This window comes from Canis lupus, chromosome 35 (assembly GCF_011100685.1).
Source record: "Canis lupus familiaris isolate Mischka breed German Shepherd chromosome 35, alternate assembly UU_Cfam_GSD_1.0, whole genome shotgun sequence".
Classification (NCBI taxonomy): Eukaryota; Metazoa; Chordata; class Mammalia; order Carnivora; family Canidae; genus Canis; species Canis lupus.
In genome coordinates this window covers 16,750,144-16,770,421 of record NC_049256.1, presented here as the reverse complement: position 1 = coordinate 16,770,421, position 20,278 = coordinate 16,750,144, and the positions used below count along the sequence as shown (strand labels likewise).

At 43.5% G+C, this 20,278-nt stretch overlaps 1 protein-coding gene across 13 annotated transcripts in view; it reads left to right on the top strand.

Annotated features, from left to right (window-relative positions):
• The window catches only part of ATXN1 (ataxin 1), a 406,723-nt gene extending 393,318 nt beyond the window's left edge, over nucleotides 1–13,405 (top strand). For 12 of the 13 annotated variants that reach the window (XM_038584222.1, XM_038584221.1, XM_038584214.1 and 9 more), the window contains one exon: nucleotides 12,783–13,405. In XM_038584222.1, coding sequence (XP_038440150.1) covers nucleotides 12,783–13,313 — 531 coding nt within the window. In that variant the 3' untranslated portion in view covers nucleotides 13,314–13,405. The remainder of the gene's footprint in view (nucleotides 1–12,782) is intronic. The other variant, XM_038584226.1, reaches the window with a different exon arrangement.
• The last annotated feature ends 6,873 nt before the right edge of the window (nucleotides 13,406–20,278 follow it).

Here is a 20,278-nt window from a genome sequence, read left to right as displayed (position 1 = left end):
GGAGAATAAAAAAAAAAAAAAAAACACTGTCACAGATTTGTCACCGTCCCTGTGGCTCTGCTACACCCGCTGAAGTATTTGTCTTCACAGGCAGTGTCTTTGCACCCCGTGCCCCAGCCCGCTGCTGGGGGAGCACGAAGGAGAATTGCAGGTGTGATCTGTTACCATGAAATGCAACGCACGACACTTTTCTTTTTTTCTTCCTTCCTTTCTTTCTTTTCTTTCTTTCTTTCTTTCTTTCTTTCTTTCTTTCTTTCTTTCTTTTTTTCTTTCTTTATCTTTCTTTCTTCTTTCTTTTCTTTCTTTCTTTCTTTTCTTTCTTTCTTCATTCTGTTTCTTAGTTTCTTCTTCTTTCCTCTTGTATTTCTCTTTCTTTCTTTCGGTTTCTTCTTTTTCTTCTGTTCTCTCTTCTGTTCTTCTTCTTTCTTCTTTATTTCTGCTTGGTCTTTCTTTCTTCGACTCGGATTCTGTTGGGGGCTTTGCTTTCATTGTCGTTCTTTCTTATCTTCCTTTTCTTTCTTTTTTCTTTCTTTCTTTCTTGTCTTTTCTTGTTCTTCTGTTCTTTCTTCTTCTTTCTTCTTTTGCTTTATCTTCTTCGTTCTATTCTTTCTTTTCTTTTCTTTAGTGTCTTTCTTTTCTTTCTTTCTTTCTTTCTTTCTTTCTTTCAAGATTTTGTTTATTCATGAGAAACAGAAAGAGAGGCAGAGCCATAGGCAGAGGAAGAAGCAGCTCCCTGCGGGGAGCCCCATGTGGGACTCGATCCCAGGACCCCGGGATCATGCCCTGAGCCAAAGGCAGACAGATGCCAACCACTGAGCCACCCAGGCATCCCACGACACCTCTTTCTAACAAATCTGCGTCTCCTTCCTCTTCTGCTGAAAGGCAGGTAGCACCTTCCACCCTGGGTATAGGCGAGCCTCCCTGCTTCCCTCATGGGTGCTGATTCTGACTGAAAGCCCTAATGGACAACAGAATCACTTCCCTGCGGCCTCACTTCCAAGTACAGTCTGCTTGATAGTCTTCTCCAAGATTGAACCTGTGAGTCCGTGGCAAGTCCCAGAGGGGATCCCCAGGCAATAGTGGGACCCAGTGCAGCTCCGTAGGAGGTGTGGCATCCTCTGCTGGAGTGGGAAGCTAGTTAGCTGATTAAGAAAATGCCAAACCTGGAGCTAAAGACACCTAGGTTGGAATCTGTCTTCCACCTCTCCATAGCACCAGACCTTGGGCCCATTATGAACAAATTAGTGCACAAATACTTTATCGTGCAGACACTCTCAGCCTCCCAGTCTGCTTATGTAGTGAGAAGAATGAGGGTTGTTGTAAGGAATAAAGAAAATGTGTTCAAAGGAAGTAGCACAATAGGTAGCACCCAGTAGGCCCTTGACAATGTCAGTGGCCCTCCCTACTTCCACCTAGGTGGCTTTGGCCCTGAGAAGAGAAAGGCTAGGGGTACCTGGGTGGCGCAGTAGGTAAAGCAGCCGCCTTTCGGTTTCGGCTCAGGTCATGATCTCGGAGTTGTGAAATCGAGCACCGCATCTGTTCCCTGTTCAGGTGGAATCTGCTTGAGCTTCTCTCTCTCTCCGCCCCTCCCGTTGGTGCGCGTGCTCTCTCTCTCTCTCTCTAAAATGAATAAATATTTAAAAGAGAGAGAGAGAAGTTAGATTCTGAAAAAATAAACAAAAGGCTTCATGCTCTAAAAAAGAATTTGTGAACAGAGGGGCAGTGGAGAAAAGTCCAGAAAGAAGGATAAAGTTCTCCAACAAGTGCAATAAGCCATTTTCACCCTGCCTGTATTCCTATGGCATTATTTGCATGAGTGGCCCCGAAGCACCCACATGGCTATTTCTGCAGAGGGGGCTAAATGACCTCCTGCAAGGCGGTGTGCATATAGGCAAGCTGTGTTTCTCTGAGCGTGAGCTGGACTGGGGGGACGGGCTGGTGGCCCAGACGTCCATGTCGGTCAGAGCCCCAGAAATGGAGGTTCCAGGCACCTTTCTTCTGCCAAGTGCCCACTGGGTGAGCCTCAGCCCTGGATCTCCCCCACCCCACTGGGGAGCCTTCGACTTCCATCCAGCAGACACGTTCTGCCTCTGAACAGCCTCCCCATCCCTCTGTCCCATGCTCCCAGGCTCAGCTCTTCTGAAAAGTACACAAAGCTTGCTCAGTAGAATTGTAGTACATTTTGTTTGCAAAGTGCTCGGGGGGTGACCCTTTCCTTGGACTGTGTCTTTCCTGACTGGTGAGCTGTTTATGTTATTAGGGCTATCTCTCACTTCCCAGATCCTCCCGAGGCGACTGCTCAATATTCAGTGCCATTTACCTCGTGCAGCTGTCCTGGGGTGCACATGTGTGTGTGCACGTGTGTGTGTGCGCACACGCACACCCATGCGTGCTAGTACAGCATGTTATAATGATGTGCTTACTGCACGTCTACCAATGGCTTTTCTTTCATTCCACTATTTCTAATTTGACTGCTATGTTCTGTGACTCATCAGTGGCAGCATTATGCTTTAATGGATTAGCTGGTGCCTAAAAATAGCCAAAGCCCTCATGCAAGCAACACAGAAGTCTGTATAGTCCCTTAGCAGCCAAGGCAAACCAACTTGCCAGCATTTTACATGCGGGGCTTGGTGGGAATGAATCCTAACGTATCAAAAAATAGTGACCTCCCTGTGTGCAAAAGCCCAGCACTGGGCCTCTGGTCTAGTTGCTGATGATAATCTTCCTCCCAGTGCTCATGCCAGAAGGACTCCAAGGGAAAGAAATGGTATCAAACCACATTTCTGTTTGTGTCTCTGTGTACCTTTAGAAGGAAGGAAGGAAGGAAGGAAGGAAGGAAGGAAGGAAGGAAGGAAGGAAGGAAGGAAGGAAGGAAGAAAAGGGGAGGAATGGAGAGAGGGAGGAAGAAAGGAAGGAAGAAAGAAAAGAAGGAAGGAAGGAAGGTGGGGGAGGAAGGAAGGAAGAAGAAAGAAAGAAAGATGCTCTCCTTTAGCCTATGTGTGACATAAGCGCCCCTAACCAGGTGATCTTGCATATATGATGGAAGCAGACTCTCGCTGTTGCTTACAACTGTTTTTTAATTAATAGACTTTATTGTTTAGTTTTAAGTTTACCAAAAAATTGAGCAGGACATACAGGGATTCCCAAACACGTAGTTTACCCCTATGATTAAAATCTTGCTTCTGTGTAGTGCATTTGTTACAACTGATGAGTCAGTATTGATACACGGTTATTAACCGTAGCTTACGTTCACGCTGTACATTCTGTGGGTTTGACAAATGCCTAATGTCATGTATTGAGTGTTTCTGTATCATTCAGAGTAGTTTCACTGCCCTAAGAAAAAAAAAATCTATGTTTCACCTCTGCATCCCGCCCATCTCCAACCCCTCCCCGAAGCCCTGGCAACCCAGCCACTCATCTAGTCACATCGCTGTACTTCTGCCTTTTCCAGAATGTCATATAGTTGGAATCACGCAGTATGTAGCCTTTTCAGATTGGCTTCTTTCACTTGGCAATATGCATTTAAGTTTCCTCTGTGTCTCTCACTGGCTTTGATAGCTCATTTCTTTTTAGCGGGGACTATGTTGTTTTCCTAAGGCTCACCTTTTAAGACCCTGGGAGAGGAGTGCAAGTGGGATAGAATCTGTGTGCCTGAGAGCTGCTCTAGCCACCTGTTGAGTCTGATCCTAACAAGGCCTCCCCGAAGTAGAGGCTCTGGGAGCCAGCCTAAAGTGTACGAGGAGAACCCAATGTGTCATTCGGGATTTGTGTTTGGGAGTGTCTCTGAGCTAGGGTGTGGGGTTTACCGAACAACCCTGAAACGCTTCCACCAAAGACTGAGTCAGGTTGAGCATTAACATGATTAAATGTTTTAAATAGAACACTCACAGATATTCTTACACTCGGCTGAAGAGTTGTGACTGTTTTTATTAATGATTTTTCAACACTGAAGTAAATGGTTCTCTCACTTAGCCTCTCCTGGGTTTTCTGATTTTCTTGATGTTGAGAACCATAGTCAGGCACGCTGGCCTTCAGGGAGAGCAGATTGGCTCTTTTCTACTGATAAAACAGGATCAAGAATTGTACTTGCAGACAAAGTTGGCAATTCCCAACTTCACCATTTCACCAAAAGCAAGCCATGTTCACGGAAGCCCAGCTTCTGGACCATCTCGCTGATCCCTGTTGAGGGCATAACTTGTACGTTTGGGATAGTGTCAAGCAAAAATGTTTTGTAAAACAGATGCCCTTCACATTTGTGAAAACAGGGATTCTTGTGGAGGAAAGGGGAGACATATTTAAACAACAGACGTTTTGTTTTCTTTATATCTTGTTTTTGGTGATATGTACATATGTGTGTGTATAGACATAGCACCCATCTAAGATTGAAATATACACCCAAACAGCATAAATATGTGGATATGCATACAGTGTTTAGATACAGTAGTTGTTGACTAAGTAGTTAAAGGAATTTTATTAAACTCACACACAGGAGAGCTAAAAAAGATCTTAAAAGCCAGTCATTAGCCAGACCAGGAAGGTGACATTGAATAAATAATCATCAGCCCGGAAGCAAGGATATGTTGCCTCTCTGTCTTGGTTCTTCCATCCAGAATAGAAATTGGAGGTGATCGTTTTAGAGGAGCTGATTGCAGGGAGAGGGTGCTGGAGAGAGGGCGGGGTGGGCAGATTTCTCATGGAAGCAGCGGTGAGCTAACGGGTGTGCCTGCCACAGCAGGAGGAGGGCAGGAAAGGGTGGAAGAGGATGGGAGGTAACCCACCCCTAAAAAGGAGAGGTGCTGGCTACAAGGCATCCAGACATGAAAGGCAGAGGGGCCTCAAGCTGACATAGGACAAAGGCTGTTCATGCTCACATTTCATCCTGCAGACTGCTCAAAGTGTTTGGAGAGGAATGTATTTATGGGTTGAAAAAAAAAGAAAATGGGCCGTGTCGAGCCACCAGAAGTTATATAACATCTTCGGTTTTATCTGGTACTGCCCTCCTGAAGATATTTTCATTGGGGTTTAACCAGAGACTATGTGAACCCCGGCATGAATGAATTAATGATTTAATGAATGAATTAATGATTATTAGCGCATCTGAAAGAGCAACAGGGAACTCGGGAGTGGAAAGAAAGTACCTGAAGTGTGATTCAGTGAAATCACGATGAGTTGAGGCAGCTACAGCTCGGCCTGGAAAGCTGCCTGTTGCGGAGTGAGCCAGTCCCAGGGAAGGCTCCGCTCCCCTCCCTGGGGAGGACTGGGAGTCCAATTTAGCCCTGGCTGGTGGAAAGAAACAAGGACAGCCAGAGGCTTCCAGCGTCTAAACATTGACCTCTGTTGGCCAGTCATGCCGCTGCAGTGTTTTTACATATGGAGAACAACCACAGACCTAGTCTTTCAGATTTTTACTGATCACCTACTACACACCAGGAAGTATTCCACACTCATGTTAGAACAATGAGCAGAACAGCCAATATCTCTGCCCTCATGGAGCATATCGTCGTGGGGAAGTCTGGGGGAAGAGGTGAAGCAAACAAATACGTAATCAAATTTTATTTTATTTATTTATTTTTTTTTGTAATCAAATTTTAAAAACAATGCATCAAAAGATAATAAGTGCTATAGGAAAAAATAAAGCAGCCTAGAAAGGATAGGGATGCTAGGGACGGTGGGTCGTTACTTTCAGGAGGGTCATCAGCAAAGCTCTCTCTGCAAAGGGGAATGGGAGGCAACAGTACACAGGGCAGGACGGATCCCAGATGGAGGGAACAGCAGATGCACAGACCCAGAGGCTCGTGTCTTTTGCAGTTAAAGGTTCAATGAGGAAACCGGTGTCCGTACAGAGCAGTGAGTGGTGGCATGGGGGTATGCAGACCATATCAGGCTTGTTCATGGAGGCTTTTTCTCCCAGTGAGAAGGTGGCTTGGCCAGGGCAGTGGTGGTGGAGGCAGGAAGAAATGGTCTCATTCTAGATATATTTGGAAGAAGGAACCAACAGCATTTGCTTGTAATTTGGAGGTGTGCAGTGTGAGAAAGAGCCGGGTAAATGATGATTCCCAGCACCTTGACCTGAACCCCTAGAAGGATGGAGATGCCATTCATGGAGATGGAGAACAGAGCAGGTGCCAGTGGGCAAGGGCGTATCAGGAGGTATTTTGGACACATAAAGTTTGGGTTGCCAGTAGGCACCCACGTGGATGTCATCAGACAACATGGTTGTCATTATCCATCTACGCCCTTGTGAAGTTACTTGTTTTGTTTGCATGTTCTCTTCCCCCACTGAAGGCAAGAACTGGATCTTCATCCAGAGATACTTTGTTCTAGTCCCTGACACATAGCAGGTGCTCAGGATTATGTATGGAATGTTATTAAAACTGCTAGCCCTGGAGCGTGAATACTTGATCAATAATATCTTGAAGCTCTTGGCACCATAGGGAAGACCCACGTGGGTCTCGAATTCAGGCAATTCACAGACTCATCATCCTGGTTTAGAGTAGCGTCAGGTCACAGAACCCCACCTTCTTTGTTTCACATCCAAAACAGTACCCATTGGCGATGACAGCATGTTTTGAGCTAGATAATGCTCCTCACCAAGGGAATCCCAAGCAGATTCCCCCAACCATATATATCCTCACAGAAAAAAAAAATCCCTTAGTGTGATTTCTTCATTAACTGTTAATGATAGGTTAACCTTTAATAATGTTTATGTCCTTCTGACAAGCCTAATTATGAAATAAAAATAGATTTGTTATGAACACTTGAGTGTGCTTATTTGAGAAATGTGCAGCAAGGGTTTGACTTTCACCAACGAAAGAGACAAAAAAAAAAGTATTTAACTTATTTTAGGTCACATCTATGCAGACCTAAAAATGCATTATCTAGCTAATTCAGTCTACATAATTAGGGAGGAGAAAATATTAGGATAAATATTAGTGAGGATAAGTAATTAGCGAGGACAAAAATAACATTCAGCCTCAGCTATCTGGTCCACTGCTTACAACGATCAGATTATCCAAATAGTCTTTTGCTCCTAATTTGCGTAGACCAAGCTGAGGATGTGTGGTGTGGCATCTTTTTCCAAGATAGCAGAGGTTCCCTGGGAGGAGACAAAGCCAGAATTGAGGAAGAAGGGACCAAAAGCAAGCCTTTGAAGTAGTAGAGATCTTCCCCAACCTGTCCAGGTTAAAAATAAATTCTATTATCATCAGCTCTTTATACGCCAAAGCTCAAATATTCTTCTTTCCTCTTCCTCGTCACTTTCCTTTAATGCATTTTTTAGGTAGGCTGTTCAAGCTATAGTCCACGTTACAACATTTAATTCTAAAACTTGTCTTGGGAGTTTTGAGATGAAAGAGTAACAAAGGGCTTTCAGAATTCCCCCAAATGTTGTAATGTATATAATGGGAAGCATATGCATCTGTATCATAGCTTTTGGAGCAATCGGGATCGGTAATGTTACCTATTACACCAAGGCTTCAAAGACCTTTCTTCTTTCAGATGAGTCTACAGGTACTAGGCAACATGTGGACGTTCAGTTAGATTTGTCTACAAGTAGGCAGGAAATGTTATATTCAGAACATGACATGCTGCTGGCTTCTCTGAGGAGTTTGTGTACTATGGCTCCTACACCAAGACCCTACCCATTAAGCAGGTGTCAGGCTGTCTGTCAGCAAGGAGACAGACTCTACTCAAGTACAGGGGAGCATCTAGGAAAATGCAGAGCCAAAAAAGAGGGCAGTGTGTTTAGAAATAAGGTTAGTAGTATTTTGAACATCACGTTACCTCTGACCAGTGTTAGGTAGATGAGCAAATTCTTATGAGGTATTTACACTTGAGAACTTTGTCTCAGTGATTTTCAATTGCAGCTACACCATCCCCACTTGAAGTAGGATTTATTCCTTCTGCTCGGTGTATGATGTTAATGGCTCTAAGAGGTTTGGAGCAGGATTTATGAAACCAGCTCCAGGTTGGTCCAGTTGGAACTCGGTGGGCATCCCCATCCAATACTGTACCTTGTAGGTAGGTTTCTACATACGTATATGCAAATACATATGTATAAGCAAATACATACGATATAGTTCTGTAATTAAATGTCAGCCTCATCACCCACTTATGTAAGGAGATTAGAATTGTATGCATAGATATATAAGGCAGACACTATTCCACAACTTTCTGAACCATGAAATAAAGCCATGAGCCCATGCTATTTACTTCAAATAACATTTATCACTGTTGGGGGTAGTGGGAATGTTAAATTCATCTCTTTTAGTGGTATTGGAATATTTTTGTTCACAGGGGCAGAAATAGGAGCATAGGAAAAGAAAATGAGTCTGGGAGAGCCAAAGACTGGGATTAAATTACTGTTCCATCAGCTTATAGCTATGATGTTAGGCAAATGATCTAATCTCTCTGAGACTATATAGTTCCTTATTTGTAAAATTGGTACAATAGTACTTTTTTCACTAGTCCGATGTGAGCATAAACAAGATAAATTTTTGTGAAGCTCGTACCTGAATGTTTGACAGGTAACAGACACTCAAAAATTGTTAGCTCTCTTTACATTATTAAAATAGTCCAATGGCTGAGTCGGTTAGGCGTCTGCCTTTGGCTCAGGTCATGTTGTCAAGGTCCCGGGATCCAGCCCTGCCTTGGGCTCTCTGCTCAGTGAGGAGCCTGCTTCTCCCTCTCCCTACCTCCTCTGTTCTCTCTTGCTCTCTCAAATAAATAAATAAAATCTTTAAAAAAAAATAGCCCAGAACAATTTTCCCCGCAGGTAATATGCACATTTATATGGACTCATGCTCACCCATACTATGGTAATAAACTTGCATATTCACTCCAGTTGTCTCCTCTAAAACTACTTCTGGCTTTTATGGAACAAATAAAGTATATCATTCAAGAAGTGTGTGTACAACTAGATCAATCATAGTTATCAAAAAAGATAAAGTCGGTAAAATAGAAAACCACAGTCCATATAAAATCCCACAGTCCTTTTAAATCACATGGACATTTGCCACTTTTAGGTTTGGAAGGGGATATTTTAATTATGTACATGTTTGTGTATATGTACCTGTGTATAAAATTCAACAAAACATTTTTCATATTATTATATATAGTCATTATTTTGATTTACCCACATCTATCACTTTCATTATTATTTGTTCCTCCCTGCATCTACAAACTTCCATCTGGAATGATTTTTTTCTCTACATAAAGAATACTCTGTAGTCTTTTCTTTAGTGCAGATCCCCTGGTGGTGAAGTCTCTTAATTACTGTTTGTCTGAAAAATGTCTTTATGTTGCCTTCATTCCTGGAGGCTCCTTTTGCTCAATATAGAATTCTTGGTTGGCAATTCTTTTTCTTTAGTGTTTTAAAGATATTCCACTGCCTTCTTAGACAAAACACTTCCATTTTTTAAACCAGTAAATTTTTACTTAAGGAATTTCACCTGGGATTCCTTTGACTGCCAATCACCTTAGCTCCTCCAACGTCAGAATCACAATCTCCAAAATAGCCCCACTAAAAAGAACCTTTGCTCAGTCCACAGTTGTCGCTGCCCGTGAGTCTATAGTTCTTTTGGTTAGGCTTCTCTCATCTCCACTTGAATATGGACAGACTTCAGAACTTCCCCACGTATAATCTTTGCAATTGCTTTGGTTTTGTTTAGCTCACAGACAAAGACTTAGACAAAGAGGAACTCATTGTTTAGTGTGAGTTTTGATACAGGTGAGAAGGAACGTGATACCTAGAATAGTTCCATTCTTTGCATTGAGACGTTAACTATGAATTTAATCGTTGCCTGTTTTGAGGTAATGTATATTTTGTGCTGGAGACTTTGAGGATTTTCTTTTCCTATCGTTGGTGTACAATAGTTAAACTGTGCCCTGCTGAGGTGAGAATTTCTTTTTATTTTTTCCTGCCTGGGGTTAGGCCTTCTTGAATCTGCAGATGATTGTCTCATACCAATTTTGGGAAATTCTGAGCTATTATCTCCTCAAAAACGTTCCTCCTGCCCTGTGATCTCCCTCTTCTCCTGGTAGGATTAAACTTATGAGTCTGTTAGATTCTCTCTCTGTGTCTTCTGTGTCCCACCTCTCCTCTGTGTTAGCTATATTTTTATCTCTGGGACTCATTCTATATAGTTTCTTCCAAAGCACTAATTAAGGAATCCAGTTCCTGGGCTGCCTGGGTTGCTCAGTGGTTTAGCGCTGCCTTCAGCCCATGGTGTGATCCTGGAGACCCAGGATCGATTCCCACTTCAGGCTCCCTGCGTGGAGCCTGCTTCTCCCTCTGCCTGTGTGTCTGCCTCTGTGTGTGTGTGTGTGTGTGTGTGTGTATGTGTGTCTCTCATGAATAAATAAATAAAATCTTAAAAAAGAAAAAAGGAATCCAGTTCCCAAGTTCTCTCATCAGCCTCATTTATTCGGTTGGAAAACCCATTGCATTCTCCTGATTTTAGTGAATGTATGTTTCTTTATTCTAGAATTTTCATGGATTTTTTGAAAATATATTCTAGTTCTCTACCAAAATCCTCATGCTTGTCTTTAATCTCCTTAAATATTGTAAACATTTACAGACATTTTAAAGTCTGTTTCTGATGACTCTACCTCAGAAGTCCCTGTGGGTCTGTTTCTGTTATCTATTGTTTCCACTGTTTGTTTGTTTTCATGTCCTCTGGTCTGTTCATGGACCTCATTCCTCTTTTTTGAGTGTGTTTTATTTGAAAAACTGTGGAAATAAAGACCTTAACCCAATTTTAGGGCCTTAGATGATTAAAGTCTGAGCTTCAGACCCTGAGAGGACCTGTGTACTTCTGGTTCATCTTACTCCTAGAGTATAGCCCTTAGCACTTTGGGGTCACAGCCCAAAAGAATAGAGCTCACCAGAAAGCATCCTCCCTTAATACACCTAAAGGGTGCCCTGAATTTCATTCCCTACTCTCCTCCTCTCCCCACCTCGCAACCTTCCCCCACGCCCTCTTGAGATTACCAGAGGTCTACTTGGTTTTGAAACTGCTCAAGGTCGCAATGTGCAAATGCTTTCAGGGAAAAATAATCCCAAACACCAGGTTTAAATCTCTCAGCTATCACCCTTCCCTGAGCCTTACGTGGTTGGTTTTTCATTATCTTCTTTTCTGTCTAATGCAATCAGAAATAAGTTTTTACATTTCACCCTTAGTTTTTGTTTGGTTGGGTTTTGTTCAGAGTATTTAGTTGTCCTCAGTAAGAAGATTGTTCCAGATTACCTAGTCTACTACCTCTATAAAAGCTATTGAAAGTTGACTCTTTCAAATTACTTCATTGTTCTTTTTCTTTTTTATATAGCATAAAGTTGAAGAAAATAAATTTCTATGAAAATTAAACTGTTAGAACCTCAAGTGCATTTCAACCTAATTCAATGGCAACGGTAGGGCTTTCACTGGACACTATCTCCTTGCCTATGCTCACCTATCTCCGCTTCCAAGAGTGGGTTCCCATTGCAACCGCACCTGTACTCCACCCCCGTTATGTTTGAAAACTCAGCACAGTGTATCCTCATCCAAGAAAACTCCCTTAATCACCTCTTCTTCAAACTGGTCTGTGCCTTTCCTCTGCCCTCCAACAACCTGATACTGGTATTAAAGTATTATAACCCCACTCACCGTGTTGATTGGCAATTATGTTCATGTGTCTCTTTTGGCCACCGATTGTGAGCTACTTTGGGACTAGGACTAGGGCTGGCTTTTTCCGTTTATTTCCTTAGCACAATACACAGGTTGCACATGATGATAGAGAAGAGAGCAACCTATTGAGAGGATATTGAGCTTCCCCACTTTTGGTATTTATCTTCAAACAAATGCACGGGCTGATTTGAGTACCTGGTGCTTGACCTTGGATGGGCCAACTACTTGAGCTCTCTGTGTCCTAAATTTTATCATCTCCCCAACATTGTCCACCCCTCAAACCTCTCCAAATGCTGCCCAGCCCTCAGCTCGGGTAAACAGGGAAGCCCTCTCTGTTTACTGTGTCTGCTCCTTTCGATTCTTGAGTACACACTCATTTACCCAATAAATATTTATTAAGCTTCCACCATATGCCAGGTGCCCTTTTAGGGGCCAGGGATATAGCGATAAACAGGTAAGGGCTGCCTTCCGGAGCTTGTATACAGTCTCACTCTGATCCCTAATTATACAAGAATAGCATTTGTCCAGCGAGCTGATAAAAGTGCAAGACTTTTATCTTGTGCTCTCGCTTGAGTCCCCTGCAGAGCCTAGCTTAGTACTAAACACCAAGTACCTGTTCTGGCGTCCTTGGGGACCGATCCATTTGTTTTTAATTTTATTTATTTATTCATGAGAGACACAGACAGAGAGGCACAGATATAGACAGAGGGAGAAGCAAGCTCCCTGCTGGGAGCCCGCTGTAGGACTTGATCCCAGGACCCCAGGGATCACGACCTGAGCCAGAGAGGCTGATGCTCAACCCCTGAGCCACCCAGGTGGCCCTGGATCCATTTGTCTTAAAGGAGGCCGGCTAGAGAGCCCATAGTTAGTGAAATGATATTCTGAACACTAAGTGGACTTTTACTGGCTTCCCCCCAACACCCATATACGGTTAAGTACTGGTGCAACCAAAAATTAAGAGCCTCCTTTGTGTGTGTTGGTGGATGAGGTTTGTGGAAGGAAGTCTTATTTTTTTTTCCTCCTCATTTTGCTTATGCCCAGGCGGCAGGCAGTGTAAGACATAAAACAAGAATAAAGCATCCTCCTCATCCTCCTTCCTCTCTGTCTCTGTTTCCACAGGTCAGCGTGGAGGTTTTGGTAGAGTACCCTTTTTTTGTGTTTGGACAGGGCTGGTCATCTTGCTGTCCAGAGAGAACCAGCCAGCTCTTCGACCTGCCGTGCTCCAAGCTCTCCGTTGGGGACGTCTGCATCTCGCTGACCCTCAAGAACCTGAGGAACGGCTCTGTTAAGAAGGGCCCGCCCGTGGATCCCGCCAGCGTCCTGCTGAAGCACTCAAAGAGCGACGGCCTGGCAGGCAGCAGACACAGGTACGCCGAGCAGGAGAACGGCATCAACCAGGGAAGTGCCCAGATGCTGGCCGAGAATGGCGAACTCAAGTTTCCAGAAAAAATAGGATTGCCTGCAGCGCCCTTGCTCACCAAAATAGAACCCAGCAAGCCCGCAGCAACGAGGAAGAGGAGGTGGTCGGCCCCGGAGACCCGCAAACTGGAGAAGTCGGAAGACGAGCCACCTTTGACTCTTCCTAAGCCTTCTCTAATTCCTCAGGAGGTTAAGATTTGCATTGAAGGCCGGTCTAACGTAGGCAAGTAGAGGCAGCGCGGGGAAAGGAAACTCGGCTCCCCCTTCTCATTTGTATCCAGATTACTGTACTGTAGGCTAAATAACACAGTATTTACATGTTACCCTCCTTAGGTTTCTGTTATAACCTTGTCATTAGAGTTACAGCCGGTGTCGCGCAGGAGACTGGTGCACGCGCTTTCCCACGAGGGCCTGGCCCGGCCGTGAGCGCGGCAGGTGCAGGTGGAGGGGGCCGGGCGCGCAGCCCAGGAAGCCCCCGCCGCTCGCCCCGAGGATGCTCGGAGGGCGGGGGAGCTGCAGGGGGGCGGGGGGGGGGCTCGCGTGGGCTCCCGCGTGGGCGCGTGCACGCGGGGAGGGGGGCACAGGTGCACGGCCGCCGAGGCTCTCCGTCCTTCCCTCGGCCTCCCCCTGCCCCCCTGCCTCTTGCCCTCCGCCCGGGACTGGAGGCCCCAGGGGGAGCATCCTCGTGAGGTCCTCCTCCCGTGCAAAGCCGACATCAGGAACCCCGCTCGCCGCAGGGCATGCTAGAGAGGCATCAGACAGCCCGTGGAAAGCTCCCCGTGTAAAAGAACCTTCTTTTTTTTTTTCCTTCCTCCAACATATTTTACAATAAAAGCAACTTTTAATCCTATAGATATATATTTCCCCCTATGGGGCCTGACTGCACTGATATTTTTTTAGAGCAACTGCCACACGTGGGATTTCGTTTCTGCTTTACTTAGTGCAGTGATGTCTCCAGGGTGTCAGGGTGGGCAAGGGGGGAGGGGGGTGGGCGGCGGCGGCAGGAGTAGCAGAGAGTGGACACCCACTCGGGATTCCGTGCAGTGTTAGGAAAACCAATCAGGGGATCACGTTGACTTCGCTCCCAAGAGGTAGACGCAAACTGCCCTTCTGAGAGCCGCCGAAGCTCTTCGCATTGGGTTTGCAAATTTTGTCTTTTAACTCTAGTACTGTTTATAGTTCATGACTATGGACAACTCGGGTGCCACTTTTTTCAGATTCCAGTGTGACGTGAGGAATTAGATTTTGAAGATAAGCATATATATTACTATCTCTAAGCACTTAAAATGCTGTTCACACTTTATTACCAAGCATCTTGGTCTATCATTCAACAAGTACTGTATCTCCCTTTAAACTCTTTGGGAAGAAAAAAACAAAACAAAACAAAAACAAAAACAAAAAAAAAAACTAAGTTGCTTTCTTTTTTTTTTTTTTTCAACACTGTAACTACATTTCAGCTCTGCAGAGTTTCTCACGAGCAAGATATTGGAAGTTTCAATGTGGTTTAAAGGGATGAATGTGAATTATGAACTAGTATGTGACAATGAATGACCACCAAGTACAGCCTCCCAGAAGGCACTTTTCACTTTGATGTTTGAGAAAGAATTAAAGGCACATGCAGAGCTGGCCGAGAAACTGAGAGAAAAGGGATGGAAAAAAGAATACTCATTTTTGTCCAGTGTTTTTCTTTTTAAGATGAACTTTTAAAGAACCTTGCAATTTGCACATCTTGAGTTGATAATTTGTGTGATATTCCTGCAGTTTTTATCCAATAACATTGTGGGAAAGGTTTGGGGGACTGAACGAGCATAAATAAATGTAGCAAAATTACTTTCTAACCTGCCTAAACTCTAGGCCATTTTATAAGGTTATGTTCCTTGCAGAATTCATTTTGGTCTTTCTACCACATCTGTCACAAAAAAAGAAAAACAAAAAAACAAAAAAAACAAAAAAAACAAAAAAAAACAAACAAAAAAAACGTCTTAGCAGGACAACTCTGAGAATTTTCTTCAGACTCATTGAGAAAGTTTTCCATAAAGACATTTATATATGTGAGCAAGTTTTTTTTTAAAAAAACAATTACTTTATTATTGTTGATATTAATGTTATTTTCAGAATGACTTTTTTTTTTCATCTGAAATCGAGATTTTAATGTTTGGTACAAACCCAGAAAGGGTATTTCACAGTTTAAGCTTTTCATCCCCAGAGACCTGAAATATTGTTTGTGGGTTTTGAGTGTGTGTTTTAAAAAATAATAATAAAGTTTTATAAATAGGGAGAAATTTTTAAATATTCTTACTTGGAATGGCTGCAACTTATCTGAACAAATAATCGGATTTTTCTTTTACCACTGAAAGTAGTACTTGCATTTCATAAATTTGAAAAAAAATTCTAATGTCAACCCACATTTTGGCTATCGAGTATTCCGTTATATTTATCTCTCACCAGAACTAATGATATTTATAAACCGTTTTCTGGGGTGTACCAAAAACATTTGAATAGGTTTAGAATAGCTAGAACTGGTCCTTGACTTTCTGTGGATTTCATTACCCTCTCAGCATGCTAGCAGAGAGCTAGGTGAGCCCATTCTTGCGGTCATACTGCTTACTTAGTGCTGTTTTGGGTTTTTTTTTTTTTTGTTTTTTTTTAAACGTTTCTGCTCAGAGAACTTGCTTAATCTTCCATATATTCTGCTCAGGGCACTTGCAATTATTAGGTTTTGTTTTTCTTTTTGTTTTGTAACCTTTGATGGTAAGAGGAATACGGGGCTGCCATATAGACTTTGTCCTCATTAGTACCACTATTTACGGAAACTCACGTGGACGCAGAAACACACACACACACCACCTTTCGGCTTAACTTCCAGTATTGAACTAACTGGATCCTCAACCCCAACACTAAAGTGGGAAAACATACATGGTTTGGAGCAATAGGAACACCACCATAATTTTTTGTGCTTCTATTTCAGGTATAGGAATTATAAAATAATTGGTTCTTTCTAAACAGTGTCCCATTTCATTCTCTTGCTTGTTTAGCGTGTGCAATACTTCCCGTGCCAATAGGTCCAACCAATGTGCTCTAATAGTTAAAGCTCATTCCCCCGTTGGGCCCATCTTCCCTGTTCTGGCCAGAGAAGGGCTGGACGGGAGGAACCAGGAAGGGGAGATCCTCCCACACCATGCTCCCCACCCCGGGGCTGAGTGCTGGGGCGGGGGGTGGGGGGTGCATCTCGGGAGCCTCATGTGTCTGTCACCATGTTGCAGAAAGAGCCAGTGAAGGAGAGCTAGGGGACCAGCTGCAGTCCCCCTGTCACCACGAGGAATAGTGAATGTGGAGAGGTAGTAGGTGGATTCTTTTCTAAGGTGGACCCTGGAGCAAGGAGAGCCAAGGTTGACCCATTCATTCTCCAGGGTGTTTTCCAGAGTGGCCGGGCTCCTCCTCGGGTCTGTGTCTGAGCTGTGCCTCTGAGCACAGGCAGGAAGTGTGGCCCGCTGTGTGAGTGCACGCCCTGAGCACGCGGCCAGTGGCCACAGAGGGGCCACCTGAGAACAGTGGTCACCACTCCTTTGTGGCAGCTTTCTCTTCAAATAGGAAGAACATCCAAAGGACAGGGAAACCTCGTCTTGTTGGCAGACATTGGCGAGCCCAGGGCTCCCAGAGCAGCCTTTGCCACCGCTCCCATGTAGCAAACAACAACGACAGGCGTAGACATTCTTCGGTGCCGTGCAGCTTACGAGGATCAGCCATGTGCCTCTGTACTGTGTCCACTTTGCAATATTTACTGACAACCATCTTTAGTTCTTCTTTCTTTCCCATTTTCCATTCCTAAACTACTAACAGCAGGCCTTTTGCGTTTACAATGGAACACAATCACCAGGAAATCAGTCAGGGCGAAAAGAAAAAAAAAAAAAAGAAACCAACAAACAAGAACCTCTCTTTATAGGGATTTCTAAATACATAAAATGACTGTTCCTTAGAATGTTTAACTTAAGAATTACTTCAAGTTTTTTTGGGCCACATCGGGGAGGGGGGTGGGACATATGGAGATGGATGCCACTTACCTCAAACCTTGTAAAGTGGAAATCCAAATTGCATTTTCGTTTGGACTTTCAGGATAATCTTCTATGTCAGTCAATTTTTTTTGTTCTCCCCGACTCACCCAGTTTGGTATGGGAGGATCTGATTTTTTTCCGCGGCCGTTGATCCCATTGCTAACTCTGAATTGTGACCCTCCGTGTTTTCTGTTAGGTGCGTGTGTCGGGTTTTTCCCCCCACCAGGAAGGGGCAGCATCCCTCTTCTCCCCTACAAGGAACTCTGCGAAACCTTTCTCACCTCTTACTCAGGGACGGGGCTGGCGTGTGTGTGGTACACTGATGTGTCCAGAAGCAGCACTTTGCCTGCTCTGGAGTAGGGTTGTACAACTTTGAAGAATGTTTGGATTTCCTGCATCTTGTGGATTACTCCTTAGATACTGCATACATTGCAATATAATGCTGCATGTTCGAGATGAACAGTAGCTCCTAGTAATCATAAAATTCACTCTTTGCACATAGTTTGATCTTTACTGAAATGTGTTGCCAAAATTTATTTTTGTTGTTGTAGCTTTGGAATTTTTTTCGTTTGTTTTTTAAGGAAACAATTGAGAATACCCTTTAACATCTGTGACTACTAAGGAAACCTATTTCTTTCATAGAGAAAAAAAGAAAAAAAAATCTCAAAATGCTTTTGAAGACACTAATGCCATGCTATTTCAGATGTGGGAGAAGCAGCAGAGCTCTTGGGACGGGAGGCCAGGCTTTGTGAGCTGTGATGGTTGTCATGGCTACTGTTTCCTGAACCGCAAGCAGCTCAACAAACTGGTCTGTTCTCTCCCAGAAGGCTTTGCACTTCTGTTTCCTCGTCACCCACGATGATTCCAGGTGAAAGACGGGCCGGCAGTGTCCGCGGCCCAATCCAGCGCCTTCGGTGGGGGTATAAAAGGAAAGGAAGTTATGCTTTTTTATTTTTTAAAGTGGAGTGGAAGCCTTTGCTTCCACCTTTGTGTTTTTAACCCAGAATTTCTGAAATAGAGAATTTAGGAACACATCAAGTAATAAATATACAGAAAATATACTTTTTTATAAAGCACATAAGTGCGTATGCTATTGTGTTGGGTTGGTTTTCTCTTTTTTCCACGGACAGTGTTGTGTTTCTGTTGATAGGGAAACTCCAAAGAATTTGCACACCTCCACTCCGGAGCTGAGATTTCTTTTACATAGATGACCTCGCTTCAAATATGTTACCTTACGGGATAGGATCTTTTCTTGTAGCACTATACCTTGTGGGAACTTTCTTTCTTTCTCTCTCTCTCTCTCTCTTTTTTTTTTAACGTACACCTAATTTGAGAAGCTGAAGAAGAAAAAATTTTGAAGCACTCACTTTGAGGAGTACAGGTAATGTTCTCAAAAATTGCACAAAAGAAAAATGAATGTCGAGATGATTCATTCAGTGTTCGAAAGACATGGATCTGTTGAAACAATGAGTTTAATACCTTGTTTGTAAAAAAAAAAAAGCATAAAGTTTGAAAGTTACATGTTTTGGGTTTTTTTTTTTGTATATAGAAATTTGTCATGTCTAAAATAATCAGATTTGTGTGGTTATGGCCTGGAAGAATTACTACGTAAAAGGCTCTTAAACTATACCTACGCTTCCTTTATGTTTTTGTTATATAGAGCCCTCTTCTGAGGGAGGGCAACTCTGTATTCTGAAATTTGAGAATACTGTTCATTCCTGTGCTGAAAATACTTCTCTGAGCTCCCTTCTTGGTTTAAACTCTCAAGCCCTTGCAATTCCTTTTTTCTTCAGAGATCACGTTTGACATCGTCAGCACTTCCTGTTCCAATAAACCCAAAGAATATAATCCTGAACAAGAAGTGTTTGTAACAAGGGATCCTAGCTACCAGTAAAGCAGAACTCATTATGAGGACAAAAAAAAAAGTCAGCCTTCTTTCCCCCCACACCTCATTTCAATGGGGGGATAAAACATGAATTTCAATTTCAATGCCTCGTTTTGCTTTAGTTTTTTTTTTCTTTAATCTTGAGGCCAAAAGAAATGTGGAACAACTTCTCAGAAGAGTCCTATTTTGTCCCCAAATCCCAAAATCAAGGCAGCCGGCGGAAACTGGACAGCCGTGGGGGTGTAGAACAAACCCACGTACAATTCTTAAATTCAGAATCTCAGCCCCTCCCTTGGCGTTAAATGCAATGCTTCTGGTAGCTGACATTCACCTGTACGATGGCAGGAGGGGACAGTAGCTTCAGCTTTTCATGTCCTTCATGACTTGCAAACAAATGGTTCAGCTGTATTAAAATTAAGTGCATTTGGCCAATAGGTAGTATCTATACGGTAACAGTCTCTAAGACTTTCCATAACTTTTCTTATCTGAAAGGACTCAAGTCTTCCACTGCAGATAATTGGAGACTTCACCCAAGTTTTCTTCCCTTTTAGTTTGTTTGTCCGTTTGCTGTCTGGATGGCCAACGAGCCTGTCTCCTTTTCCATGGCCAGTCTGAAGGCCTGTGTTGGAAGCGCTGTTTACAGTAATCCTTGCCGGGATCACATACTGTCCTCCGGAATATCAAGTCTGAGCTGATGGACACTGGCTTACAGCTGGGTCTTTACAGAGCAGTTACCAAGAAGTTGGGTGCGTAGGTTTCCTCTGGTTCTTAACCCGAACCTCCAAATCTTTAAGGTAGTATTCTGGTCCAGGAGTGGGGTAAATTGCTTAGTCAGTGGAACTTGACACCTGTGCTTTCGGTTCTGTGAATACTGCCCTTTTGGCCTTTTGGGGTGGTTTCTTCCTCCTTGGTCTTCACCTGTAAACCCACTTAGGGTCCAGGGAAGGGAGGTTTCCGTAGAGCCCTGCCAGTATTCGTGGGTGGCCTTGGGTGAAGACGGCCTAGCTTCTGGCCGGGGCCATCTCTGAGACGCATACCCTTGTATGTTTTACGATCAGATCATTACCCACCAAACTTCCAATTGTATGCCTCCCACCGGCCAAGGGAAAAGAGACACCAGAAGTTTGAGGGCACTAGCAGACCGACATGGCCAGTACCGAGGAGAACTAGCGAAGGAATGTTTTGCACCTTATTGAAAAGAAAATTTTAAGTGCATACATAGTTAAGAGCTTTTATTGTGACAGGAGAACTTTTTTCCA